The 13,178-nt window shown below is 42.5% G+C and overlaps 1 protein-coding gene across 7 annotated transcripts in view; it reads left to right on the plus strand.

The window, feature by feature from the left end:
- Nucleotides 1-13,178, plus strand: part of PYGL (glycogen phosphorylase L) — an 87,010-nt gene that overhangs the window by 57,627 nt on the left and 16,205 nt on the right. The window contains exon 20 of one of the 7 annotated variants that reach the window (XR_005031234.2): nucleotides 10,353-10,472. The exons of 4 other annotated variants lie outside the window; for them this stretch is intronic. Coding sequence is in view for 2 of the 3 variants with exons in the window: in XM_036917546.2 (XP_036773441.2) it covers nucleotides 10,353-10,512 (160 nt within the window). In the remaining variant the exon portion in view is untranslated. Of the gene's footprint in view, nucleotides 1-7,345; nucleotides 7,368-10,352; nucleotides 10,528-13,178 lie in introns of those variants that run through there. 2 more of the 7 variants (XM_036917546.2, XM_036917633.2) reach the window with 2 other exon arrangements.

Raw genomic sequence — 13,178 nt, forward strand, 5'->3', positions numbered from 1 at the left:
ATTCATGCTAGACTGCAGAGCCAATATTAAATACATTTCAGACTTTTTAAGTCTAGCCACAATTTATAATTGACGTGTCTTTTTTGTTACATCACTACTTTAAGGGCAGTGAGTTCTTTTTTGTGAAAAAAATACATAGGCAAAGGCATGAAAGATTTACTTACAAAAATGTTTAAAAATTAGCGTGTTCATCAGAGGAGGGAAAATGTGTTTTTTTACTGATTTACTAGTAAAGCTGTCATAGAGAGTGGCAATTTTTCTCCCAAGTGTTGAACAGGAGTGTGGAAAACATCTGCAAGATACTGTAAAACAAACAAGGTATTCAAAAGCAGTCCAAGTTTTGTCTTAGGTTTCAAAGACTAACACTGGGAATTACAGGTAACTTGGCATTTAAGCAAAATCCTTTACAGAACTACATGTAGTCAGGGCAGAGCAGGACAGGCACCAAGGAAGAGCCGGAGAGGAAGCAGTAAGCCAGGGCCCCAGCCAGCTGCTGAGAAGGCCCAGGTAAGACCAGATAGGAGGGAAGGGACATGGATACCCCGAGTCAGGCTTGCTCCCTCAGTGTAGCCCCATAGATTCACACTGTTTAACAGTTTTAATCATGCCCCAATTCAGTGTTCTGTGTGTGAACTGTTATTATTAGTCTAAAGCAGTAAACAAATGATCACCAGAAGAAATGAGCCAATGAGAGAAAAATGCCCACATCTGATGTGGCATCCCTGATGAGAGGTACAAACCATGAGAGGGTGGAGAGCAGGCAAAGGCCTAGCAATTGGCCACAGCAGGGCTGGGACCTGGTCAGGGCACGGGACGCGGCAGGCAGTGCGATCTTGTTTACTGTTTGTTCTCCGTGACACAAACCACCCAAACCGGAAGTCATTACCAGATCTGCAGGCAAGTTATGATTTGTCATGAGAGGCCACCAGTGCCACCACTCTCTAGCCACATCTCTCATGAACACTGAGTGTTTCCTACCTGTGAGAAACAAAGGATACAGGAGGTCAGTGTCACTACCTGCTTCCAGTTTTGTTCACAGCATCCACTGAATAATCCCTTTTTCCACTGTGAGCGATCACAGTGAAGACTGCTCAGTGTAAGCAAACCAAGAGGTTGAGGCCGGAAAGCATTTTTGATGAGCTGTTTCTTTCCCGTGCCCTGACTTCTCTGCTAGACAAGAGGCATTTTAGAAGATAACTGTTATTGCCTGTACTTTGCAAATGAGGAGACTGAAAAGTTAGGTAGCCTTCCCAAGGTCACACAGCTGATGAGTAGCAGAGCCATGTGTACCCAGGTGTCTGAGCCCAGAGTTCTATCTGCAGTGAGCTGTCACAGTCCCGGGAGTTCTCCCTGCCATCCGTGCAAGCAAAAATGAACCCCTGGAACAAGGCTGGCTCCGGTAAAGCCAGCTCCTTGAGGAAGTTGTTTCAGGATCCCCTTCCCCTTTCTGTGTGCTTGCCCCTCTCAGGGTCCTTCTTCCTTCCATTTTCTTCTTCCTTTCTGCCTCTTTTTTCTCAGAAAACTTCTGAACCCATAGTCATCAAAGAAAGACATCTTAAAGAATTCTCCCTCAAGTGTTAACAACTCAAAAATCAGAGCACTTATATATGTTTGGAACGGCATGAAGGGAGAAGATAATAAACCTCTGATGAGTTTCCAGCAATTCTGTGGGGAGTAGAAAAGAGATGTGGGCTGTGGGTAGTGGATGGCTTTTCAAATACATCAGACATGGGCAATTGCCTACTCATAAGATCAGCAAGAAAAAAATGAAAATGATTATTTCATAATACTTCAAAATAGCCTCTATGAAGGGGGTAGGAAGAAGACAAGGTTGTTCTGGTTTTAGAACAAAAATCAAAACCCAGAGAAGCCACTTTGAGCCCCAGATCAAGCCAAATGGGCAGAACTGAACACATTCTGAATTCCTCTGCCTTCTTCCAGAGGGCTGTCTCTTGCTTTCTTTCTCCTGACTCTGAACTCACGCTACCCTGCCTGTTAATCTCCCACTAAGTTATCTTTTGAAGGTAGCAGGGTGCTTGGGAAGCAGAGGCTGTAGAGGGAAATATATTTCTGTTTTTAAAGAATAATTCATACAGGGCCCTTCTCTCAAATAGCTCAAGGCATTTCTGTGAGAAGCGCTGCAGGAAGAGAACAGAGTGACCAGATCACTCAGAGCATCAATAATGCACAGAGGCTTCTTTTAACAGGGGGCTGTCAATTTGACTTACCCTAGAGCAGTAGGGGATCAAAAGTCACCAGTGGCTATTAGACCTTATTTGAGTGGAGGATGCAATTTCAGCCCAGTCCCCGCTAACAGCCAGCCACATCAAACAGCCACCCTGAGGCTTTGCTGTTCTTGTGCCTGCCCTTTGATCAGCTGTGGCTGAAACTGCACAGCATCTACAGGCGCCATAGGACCTAACTGAGTGATTCTTACCTGATGGAACCTGAGCTTCAGCTGCAGGACAGACCACTCAGACGTACCAGCTTTGGGAAGCCCAGCTCTAACCGCATTTGGCAAGACAGCTCTTCTAAACATTAAGACATGCTGCACATCCATCCTGTGTGTCCTTTCATTCAGCCAGTGCAGATTAACCACCAAGCACCAAGTTATGCCCTTTCACATCCATTCAAGTGTCTCTTCCTTGTCAAAGCCTGACATCTAGACATCTTTCCACAGCAACCTTTCCTTTCTTTTCACCCCTCCTAAATTCAACCAGGGTTTCAGCTGGACCCTTAATCATTCTGATTGTTTTCCCACTATTGGCCCCATCTTCCCACTGACAAGGACCGCATGGCATACAGAGCACTCATCTAGCACAGGGCTGGTGGCTGAGAGGGGCATATGCTTCCCATAAGGGAGAAAGAAGCAATGCTTTTTGGTCTCTTTTCTTTATTTCTTTATTATTTTTTATTAAGATATCATTGATATTCACAAGAAAAACAATGTAGTTACTACATTCAGCCTTATTATCGAGTCCCCTCCACACCCCATTGCAGTCACTGTCCATCCATCAGTGTAATAAGATGCCACAGAGTCCCTATTTGTCTTCTCTGAGCTGCACTGTCTTCCGGTGTTGTTGGTCTCTTTTTTGAATTGTAATTTAAAATGAATCCATGTAAGGTCCTGAGAGCAGGGATTTATGTGTTTTATTTACTACCATGTACCCAGGGCCTAGCCCAGCACCTAATACATAGTAGTTGACCAATACTGTGAAAAGAAGGAATAAGTTTATCAGCCTGCTCATGGGGATTTTCTAAGCACTGTCTAGAAATGTAAAGACTTGGAGTGAAATAGGAAGAAAGGAAGGGGGAAATAGCCCTTTGGCTTCCCCCAACTTCTTTCCTGAGCACATTTTCCACTTTTCTAGTTTGAAGAAAACCAGTTGCAAGTGAAGATTTACTCTCCTCAGTCCATCCATCTTAAGTACCAACTACATATGATGAAATATTTGTAAAATAAATAAATAGATCCCCAAGGCATTAAAAAGTAACATTGAAAATATATTAAATGTTCTCCTTGAGTCGTACAACCTATCACAATAGATCCAGTGTTACAAGCAGGCACGGGGCACAGCAAGCCCTCCATGGATATTTGCTGATCTAAACTAACCTGACTCCAAGAAACAAAAGGATTCAGGCTGGTAGATCCTGGTCTCTGTCTCAGCCTCAGCACATCTTAAATTAGAGAAATAATTTTCTGCTCATATGAAGAAAAGTGCTAGTATTTTATTCTTTCAGTGAGCATCTCTTGAGACATATTTTTAGCAATTAGTAAGGCAGGTAATAGAGGGTCCCTACATTCCCATCTCCCACACCATTATCAACAAAGTGGGTTGTTTTCTAAAAGCAGGAAACACAGCTTTGATTCTCTGCCAAATAAATATGAAATAATCAGCCATCAATTCTATGGAGAGCATGAAAGAGAAGGCAGCAAATGCCAGCTTTTCCAGAAACAACCAAATCAGGGAGGTAAGGCCTGTGAATGAGAAGTTTGAGAAGTTCAGTCAGTCTGACTGGTCAAACTCAACACAGAAGTGGGCCAAGGGGCTGAACTGCTAGGGCCCATAAAGCTGCTCTCTGCCCCTTGCCCTGAGCTACAGAAGGAATGGGAAACAGAAGATGGGTGTTTGTGTTCATCCCTCAGACATTTCATTCCAGAGTGAAGTCTCCTGTGTCTGGACATGATTCTTGTATATTTTGTAATCAGAAATAATTAAACAAAACAAAACAAAGGAAAAGAAAAGAAAGCTAAACAAAAATGCTGATACCTCACCACTCTGACAAAGGAAAATAAGATATCCGAGCCTCCTGGGTCCAAGGTCCCCAACCAATACTTACGACTGGTTCAGTGCAAATGGGACTGGTTGGTTATTAATATAACATATTGGCAGTTGATTCAGGTAGCTTAAAATAACCAAGAATTCATGAGAGAATGAAAGATAAAAACCCGCTGACATACACATTCAGATTTGAAGGATGTAAGAACTTGGCACAAGCAATGCCAAGTCACGGTTCCGATGTACTATGCATCTTTAGACTGAAGGATCCCTAAATACACCCTAGAGAGGTCACACTCAGGGAGCTGGCTTTCCATGCATTTCCCACTACACAGATAGGCCTTCGTCCTAAGAGGGCGCACCCAAGACTACAATATCGATTATTATTGTCACTATAAGTAGTATATTTAAAACCTATCCTGCATGTTCAAAAAATGGTCAAGGCAGGTAAAGGATTGGTACAGGAACCCGAACCATCTTTCTGCAAGCTCTATTTCACAAGCCTCAAAGGAATATGAGTTCCTGAAAATTCAAACCCTCCATTCTTGCTGGCCAGACTAGGGGCTGAGGATGAGGCTGAGGCCGGGCCGTCCAGAGAGCCACCAGCTCGCGGAGCTCCGGGGGACCCGAAGCCCCCGGGAGCCGCTGCGCTGGGCTCGGGACCCGCGTCACCACCCGGCGCCTACCCCGCCCCATCGCCGGGCAGCGCGAGCCGTCGGGGATATGATTATTCGTTTGATTTTTATACTTGATTTATATGTGAATCCCACATTTCTCCCTTATTATTATTATTATTTTTAATAAAATGCTGAAGTGACCATACCCATTTTTTTTTAAAGACTGTGTAAATTAAAACTCTGGCAGAAAGCTTTCCCCAACATTAATAGCCACTTTTCAAATGCCGCATTCTGGAAATCAGAGAGCAGAGTCTCCAGTATGATTTGACAGAATCAAAAAAAACAAGTGATTCAGTCCTTATTCAGCACCTATTTACTGAATAACTTTTAGGGCCCAGGTACTCATGCTGGGATACAAAGCAGGATCCTGCCTGGTGGATTTATCTCAGCACAAGTCGTAAGAACACAGAGCAGGAATTTAAGAGTACCCTAAGGGCAGAAATCAGATGGGGGAGGAGGGTGCCAGGTCCTGGATGTGGGGAGAGGAGGTGACGCCAAGGGGACCTGAGAGGACGTTTCAGGGTGATGGAAATAGTCTATATCTCCGGTGGGGTGGTGGTTCCATGACAATCATCTTTCACCAAAATTCATTGAATTGGAAACCTTTCAAGGGTGAATTTGACTGAAGGTAAATTATACCTCAACAAACGTAACTTTTGGGAAAGTGATCTAAGAAATGTACAGATAAACTATATGAACAAACATGTCCTGTGTGATGTAGTAAATGTCAAAACAAAGCTATGGGTACAAATACATCAGAAACCAATAGTTAGATGTTATTTGTACTTCAGGTAGAAAAATAAATCTCAATTAGAGATAGATTCATTTTACCATCTAAAATTATTCTCAAAAAAAGGAATGGGGTTGAGACTGATTGTTTCTTAGTTGCCACACAGCTGTGGAGTTCAACTGATGGTAATAATACAGCATTTGAGGAATGGAAGAAGTAGCAAATAAAAATCACTGGTTTTCCACTATTAGGAAAAATGTTATCTTGAAAAGAAAGCATTTTCTTTTTTAATAGAAGCTTTACTGAGATATATTTCACATACCATAAAATTCACCCTTTGAAGTGTACAAATCGATGGTTTTAGTGTATTCACAGAGTTGTGTGTCGATCACCACTATTTGATTTTAGAACATTTTCATGTTCATCATCCCCAAAGCAAGCCCTATACTCCTTGCTGTTCATACAATCATTTTATGTATTATTTTCTGAGGATCTGCTTGACTGTTTCCCAAAGTGGCTACACCACTGCACAATCTCACTAGCATGAGTTTTGTGTAGACTTTGCATTTCCCCTTGCTCATCTTCTTCCCCCTTTCTTAGTTTTCCAAACACAAATAGAGATTTTCTGTTTATACTGATGCTGTTGAGATTGAAAACATTAAAGGGAAGATTGAGGATAATCCCAGATGATAGGGAGTGAGTGAGTTACCTCACTCAGCAGAACATTTATTTTCCTATGTTTATGTTAAGGTTTGGCACTGTCTTTGCCTATGTCAGACCTACCTTAAGATCTGATTCATTATAGTTACAACAATGAATGGTGGGTTATTCTCAGGACTTGAACTTGGGAGTGCTTATATGGGCTTCTTTTTAGCAAAAGGGGTGATTTCTTTGAGAAGAAAAGAATAATGAGAGTCGAAATTTCAAGTGCTTTTGTGCCTTCTTTCTTCCAAAGAACTCTGCACATTCCTAGATATAGCCCATGGGCTCCCTTGTTCCATGGCACGGATGGGACTCATCTGTAGGACTGAACTGGGATTAAAGCCCAAGGTTAAATTTTCCTCCTACCTCTCTGAATGTTCCTCTTCAAATTCCTCCCATCACTCCTTAAAAGCTAGTTCTTCTGCAGGCATCCTTCCTAGCACTGCTTCCCTTCTTGTGATACCAGTATTTCCAAAACTATGTTCAATTATTTGGGAAGCTTTGGACTAAATGCAATAAAATATGTTCCTTTGGCCAGGATCTCACATCTCAAAATCATTACTTGGCTAATGTTCTTTGAGAATCTCCTAGAAGGACATATAGAATGTAGCTTTTCACTAAATCCATCACCCTTCCTGCCTCCTCCAAACCCTTTCCTCTTGTAGGATTCCCAATCTTGAAAAAAAGCATCACCACACACCAAGTTTCCCAAACCACAAACTTAGGATTCACCCTTGATTCTTATGCTTTCCTTAAGCCCAGAATTCCCTCTAGATAGAGTTAAGATGATTTTTTGAGGTGATATTTATTTATTTAATAAATAAATTTATTCACTGAGAACATGTTATCTGGCTTTAGAAGCTTACAGTCTAATTGTAAGGACAGGACCCACACCATGAAAAAATAAATAACAACCTGAGACGTATCACCAGATACTAAATGAATATGTATTACAGGTCATAGGATTCTGCAGGCTCAGTGAGAAGCATCTTTGTGAGCTGAAGATCAGGCAAAAAGTCCAGGGAAGTACTGTTCTGTTGCTTAGAAACAGCTTTGAGGATGAGATCATTTTAAATGGCCATCCAAAAGGCCCCATAGACTGTTGAAACTGGAAGATACATAAGCAATCATTTGCCAATACTCTCATCTCACAGAGGAAACAGAGACCCAGAGAGCTCAACGATGGACGTTAAACTGCATTCCTTCATGATTTATTGAGTGCCCACTGCATTCATGCAGAGGCACACAACACGGGCTACACTATTCAGAAGAGCAGGCAGGATGAGGCTAATTCCCCAACGGCCCCTGGCATCTAGTAGGAAACTAACCTGTGTCAGAGCTTCTCAGGGGCAGGGCTGTGCTGGCAAGGTGGTGGGGCCAACTGGCAGCTGCAGACCGCATCACTAGTCCCTTCACCTACTCTTGAAAATTGAAGAATTAAAATAGTTTAATCACAGGTTAGTTATTTCTGCTTAATGAGTAATCAGGATAGAAAAATTTACCACCACATACAGTGTCTGGAAATCTCATAAGTTATCCAGATAGGAGAGTCTGAAGCAACCTTTACAGCATCCACTCGAGGGAAGGTGACAGCCTGAATTTTTGTGAAGTGAAACACTGCGGTTGGTTTTAGGACAATATGAACAGGGAGGCGGGAAGAATCTCACCATCAAGGATTATTTTTCCTTGACTCCTACTTGAGTTTTTCTCTTTTTTTTTTAATGCCCCTCTAGCAAATTCAGAGTAAGGACACTTCCACAGTCCACATTCCAGCCATAGGGGAAAAAAATGGCTTGGGATTTTTTACTCCAGATGAAGCCAGAAAAAGCTAAAAGACCAGTTGATAATATGTAAAAATATATTCCTGAAAATGACGGCATGCTCTTGGAGAAATTGTGGAAGACAACAGCAAAATAAGTGGAGCTGTAGATAAAGTAAACAGGAACTGGCTTTTCAGTCCCAAGAGACCAAAGGCTCCCACCTCTGGGCTTTCTGGATACCTGACATTAGTCTCAAGAATCTATTGCTCATTGTAGAATCTCCAAAGATGGTCCGAAAGTAGCCTCATTTCCTTAGTCCCCCTGTTCACGCCTGAGAGTGTGTGTGTGTGTGTGTGTGTGTGTGCCCAGCACAGCTTGAAATTAGTGTATTTTTTCATCTTTGTGTTTAGTTCTTAAACAAGCACAGGGAGACCCAGAGGACCTGGATGAACTTGCATGCTGGGTGGGGGTGCCAAATGATGTGGGTAGCCTGAGGTGGCTTTTCATTATCCTCACCCCTCCTCACTTTGCTTGCATGGAACATCCTGCCTCTAGAGAGGGGTTTTAAAATAATAACATGTAGTGTGAGATGAGATCACACAAATGAAAGCTCTTCTTTGAAGTTAAAAAAATTTCAGCTTGCAAACACCGCAGTACTGATGTTATTTATTAATGCATCTATTTGATACTGCCTTTGTCAGGCTTCTAGACATGTTGGCATGCATTCATTTAAAAAGACAATTAATCATCAGCATTATGGCTTATAGACTAACATAGAAGTTTAATTGCTAATAAATGCTAATACATACACAAATGTACCAAGGAAGCCAAACAGCCACTCTCCTACTTCACAGACAACCATAGGAATTAAAAATTGATATCACAGGAGACTCCTTCCTTTCCTTATAGTGTGAGAGACAAAGGAATTTGTGAGGGGTGGGGTGGGGTTTGCTCTTCACTCCCCTGCCTGCTAAGTGTCAAAGAGGATAAGAACTCCCAAAGGAGCCCCCCACCCCAGCAGTCACAAATTACTTAGTGAACACCAGCTCATTAATGCAGTGGTAAGGGGTGACTGGCATTGGGTGGTAACCTGCTAAACACTTTTTAAGCAGGAGGGCTATAGTGTTTAACATACAATCCTATAGTCTTGCACTCTGTGAGTCAGGAATGCTTGTTGTTTTTGATGTACATGTCAAATTTGGAACAAAATTTCATACATGCAGGCTATGTGTATCCCCGGCACCTAGCATAACTCCTGGCACAAGGCAGATGCTCAATAACAATTTTATAAGGTGAATGAATAGTTTCAAAACTTGAATATTTACAGCAGTCAGTGCCATAAAATTCCAATATTCCCATCACATACATTCTCTACAGACCCCTTTGGCATCCTCTGATTCACACCTGTAAAATTCTGAACTACACAATGATGGAAAGTAGAACACAGGGAAAGCAAAAGTTCTGGAAGGTCTAGAGGCCAGTTGCAGGGCCCACTGCCTTAATCTCACCTTCCCCTCCCAAAGCCAAGTTCCAAGCTTACTGTAGCTCTTCTGTTCTGTGTAAAGGTGGGATCCTGCCCTGCTCCACCTCTGACCCATCTGAGGATTTGGTGCGTATTCCTTCTCTTTACAATCCCACTCAACAAGCACTCTTCAAAAGCCATGTCCCTGGCTACTAAAAGTGTGGTCCGCAGACCACAGAATCAGCATCATCTGGGAGTGTCTCAACAATGACCTCCAATCTCCATTTCCCTCCTTTTACAGCCATAGAACTATTGAATTTCAGGTGGCATACATCTGCCTCCAGTAAGGATCATTTCTCCAAATCTCCCTTACAGATAGTTGTGGCCATGTGACATAAAGGAAGTGATACACATGACCTCCCAGAAGTGCCCCTGAAGATACCCTTTCCTCCTCCCTATTGTCTAGAATACAAATTTAGATGTTACGTCTCCAGCAACTATCTCTTATAATGAGATGTCTTTGAGAATGAAAATTACTCAAGGCCAAACAATAAAGAGAGGCACCTATGTCCCTGACCTATGTCCCTTATAGTCCTGAACTATTTTTCAAATTCCTGAATATAAGAAAAAAAGAAATGTCCATTTTCTTCAAGTCACTGATATTCTGGACATTTTTGTTACTTACAGCTGAACTTACCCACCTAATTTACACTCTGTGACATATCATTATTTCTCTTATAGAACTGCACATTTCCTCCACCTTGAATATCAGCAGTCCAAGAAGATATTTAATTGTCTCTTGAACAGTGTGGAAGTTAGGGGTGGTAACCCCCATACAGTTGAAAATCCACATAGAACTTTTGACTCCCCCAAAACTGAATTACTAATAGCCTTCTGTTGACTAGAAGCCTTACTAATCACTTAAGCTGTCAATTACACATTTTGTTTATTTATTATATAGTATATTCTTAATAAAGTAAGCTACAGAAAATGTTTTTTCAAATTGTTGCAAATTCCAAACATTTTCCTGTATATTAATAGAAAAAAAACCCACACATAAGTGGACCCATACAGTTCAAAACCATGTTGTTCAAGGATCAACTGCATTATATTTCTCCAGTATCTTCAAATTACTTCCCCTAAGACCTACTCTGACTCCTCTACAGACTATTAATAAGCACAATTCAATCAAGTAAATTTGAAGATCTAATTGACTTTACTCAATGATTCATGAATGGGGCAGCATCGCATCTGGCAGGTAAAAGGAGCTCCAAGGAGTTGTACAAAATGGAAGACTTTTATAGGCAGAAATGGAACAGGACAAGGAAATTATTAGTAAAAGAAAAGAAAGGATTATTTCAGGCAGTGGGGAAAATGGAAGTTCCTATGGCCAGGATCCTCACCTGACCCTAAAATACTTGATGATGTAATTGGCCTACTGTTGGCTAATGCTTCCACACCCACAGGCAATAAGCTATTATTGACTGAGTCACTATAAAAAGAGCTCTGCCCGCTGCCCTGGGCAGAGGCAGGGGCAGAGGAGGATTACGGGTCTGCAGACTGTTGGATGCAGATGTGATTCTAGTGCTCAGTCTACTGTCAGGAGAGTGAAACTGGGTAATAAACCCTTTTACATCAAGAACATTCCATTGTCATTTCTGTCTCACTGAATCCATACTGAACTTGCCCAGGGCTGAAACCCACTAGCCAGCCAGTCAGCTTCCTTTGGGGGAAGGACAGAGGTCTACTGTGCAGATTACCTCACTAGTGCTGATCAGGAAATTCCAGATTAACTGGTAAAGTCACATTACTGCAATTGAATCTTGGTTTGCCACATGGGCACAAGGGATTCCAGTTTGAGCCTGTTGTTTCTTTTTTGAAAAACAGGACACACATATATCAATGGAAGCAGCATGGCCCAGATTGGACAATGGCAAGGAGGGTGGACACAGCAGGGGTCGGTGGCAAAGGCATGAGGTTGAAGGTGGGCTTTGGCTCCAGGCTTTCTGCTGTTTCCCCCCTGAGGGCTCTTAGAGCAACGGATCCCTCCACACTGAGCTGCCAAGCCTCAAGTCTTGGTGACACTGGCACCCCCATTCTGAGACTTCTAAAACTGTTGAACAATCACAGATCTCTTGTCTTTTGAAGAGACTTCTACCTGGACTGGTCAAACTCTTCACACCAGGTTTCCATACTTATAAAGAGACTTTTATTTGAAAAACTGAAGGGCTGACCAACCGATTCCCTTCAATGGCAACTCCAATAGTCCCCAGAGCCACCTCAAATAAATACACAATTGAAATTGGTGTGCTTGAATGCAAATGCAACCTCAAGACATTCCCTCCAGCCCCTACATCTAATCGGTTTCCCCAAAGCTCCTTCTATATAGAAATTCTGGGGCCCCTGCTGCCCGTGTTCTCACCTGCCTTTGCAGATGTTGACAGACACCTCATCTCATGGAGTTGGAAGTGTACAGATGAGCCACAACTCAAATATCCCTAGAAATACAGGGAAGACTCTGGTCAGAGCAATTTAAATGGCCCAGAAGCACAAACTTGTATCTGTTTGTATCCCATAATCTCTGCTTTACCCTCCAGGGTGATAAAACTCGCCTTGACCTGGTTCGCAGGAGCCTCAGGTAAAGCAGGATGAACATTCCAAGCACTCTCCTTTCAGTCAAACTGACTGCCCCTTCAGACCATGCCCTTCACAACTTTCCCTCTGGGGCAAACATGGGGTTGGGTCTAAGAAATTCTGCCTAAGAGGAGCTACAGAGTCCTCTGTGGGCACTGCTTTGACTAGACTTGTTTGATCGTTTGGAGAAGATAATGCCTGAGCCCTCTCTCAGAGCTATTTTTGGATTGAGAAGCGAAAGATCAATAAGGTCCACAGATAAGCACTCCGGAACCATGGAAGGTTGCTCTAGCGGGTGACTTTGGGAACTGACCCCGAGGCTACCACTGCGGTGTAGCAAGATTCTGGGATGACTATTAGGAGCAGGTGGCCATTTCCTCTTTGCAGGTAAGGCTGAAGAGGAGACTACCACAGCCTTTCTGCATAAAGGAGCAGCCCCCTTGATCTGCTCAGGAGGGTAAGCATTTTGCAAATTCCATCCAGGACAACATGATATCTGTGCACCCCCCAGTTTCTATGCAGCAAGAAGTGACTCAGACTACATGGATAAGCAAGAAACAGGATGAACTGGTGCAGCCTAGTGCACATGGAGGTGGGATCCAAACTGTTCTCTAAAGACAGAGATATCAAATGAGCATGAGGAGGTTGCACTTTGATGTGTATTTGAGCTATTTTTCAGAAATTCTCACATCAGAGACTGTGCAAACTGTCAGTCATCCTGAATATAGAATTTTTATTGAATGCCATAAAATAAAATCGAATGGACATCAATGTGGTCTCTCTGGAAAGGATATCATTAGTAGGACTTATAATCATAACTACTCCCTCTAAGGATTAAATTTATCCCTCAGCAAAGGCACAGTGAATTGCAGGAGAAGAGAAAAAACGGTGATATGATATCTTCTGAAGTGAAAGACTTACTGAAAACTCACC

Source organism: Manis pentadactyla, chromosome 11 (genome assembly GCF_030020395.1).
Source record: "Manis pentadactyla isolate mManPen7 chromosome 11, mManPen7.hap1, whole genome shotgun sequence".
Classification (NCBI taxonomy): domain Eukaryota; kingdom Metazoa; phylum Chordata; class Mammalia; order Pholidota; family Manidae; genus Manis; species Manis pentadactyla.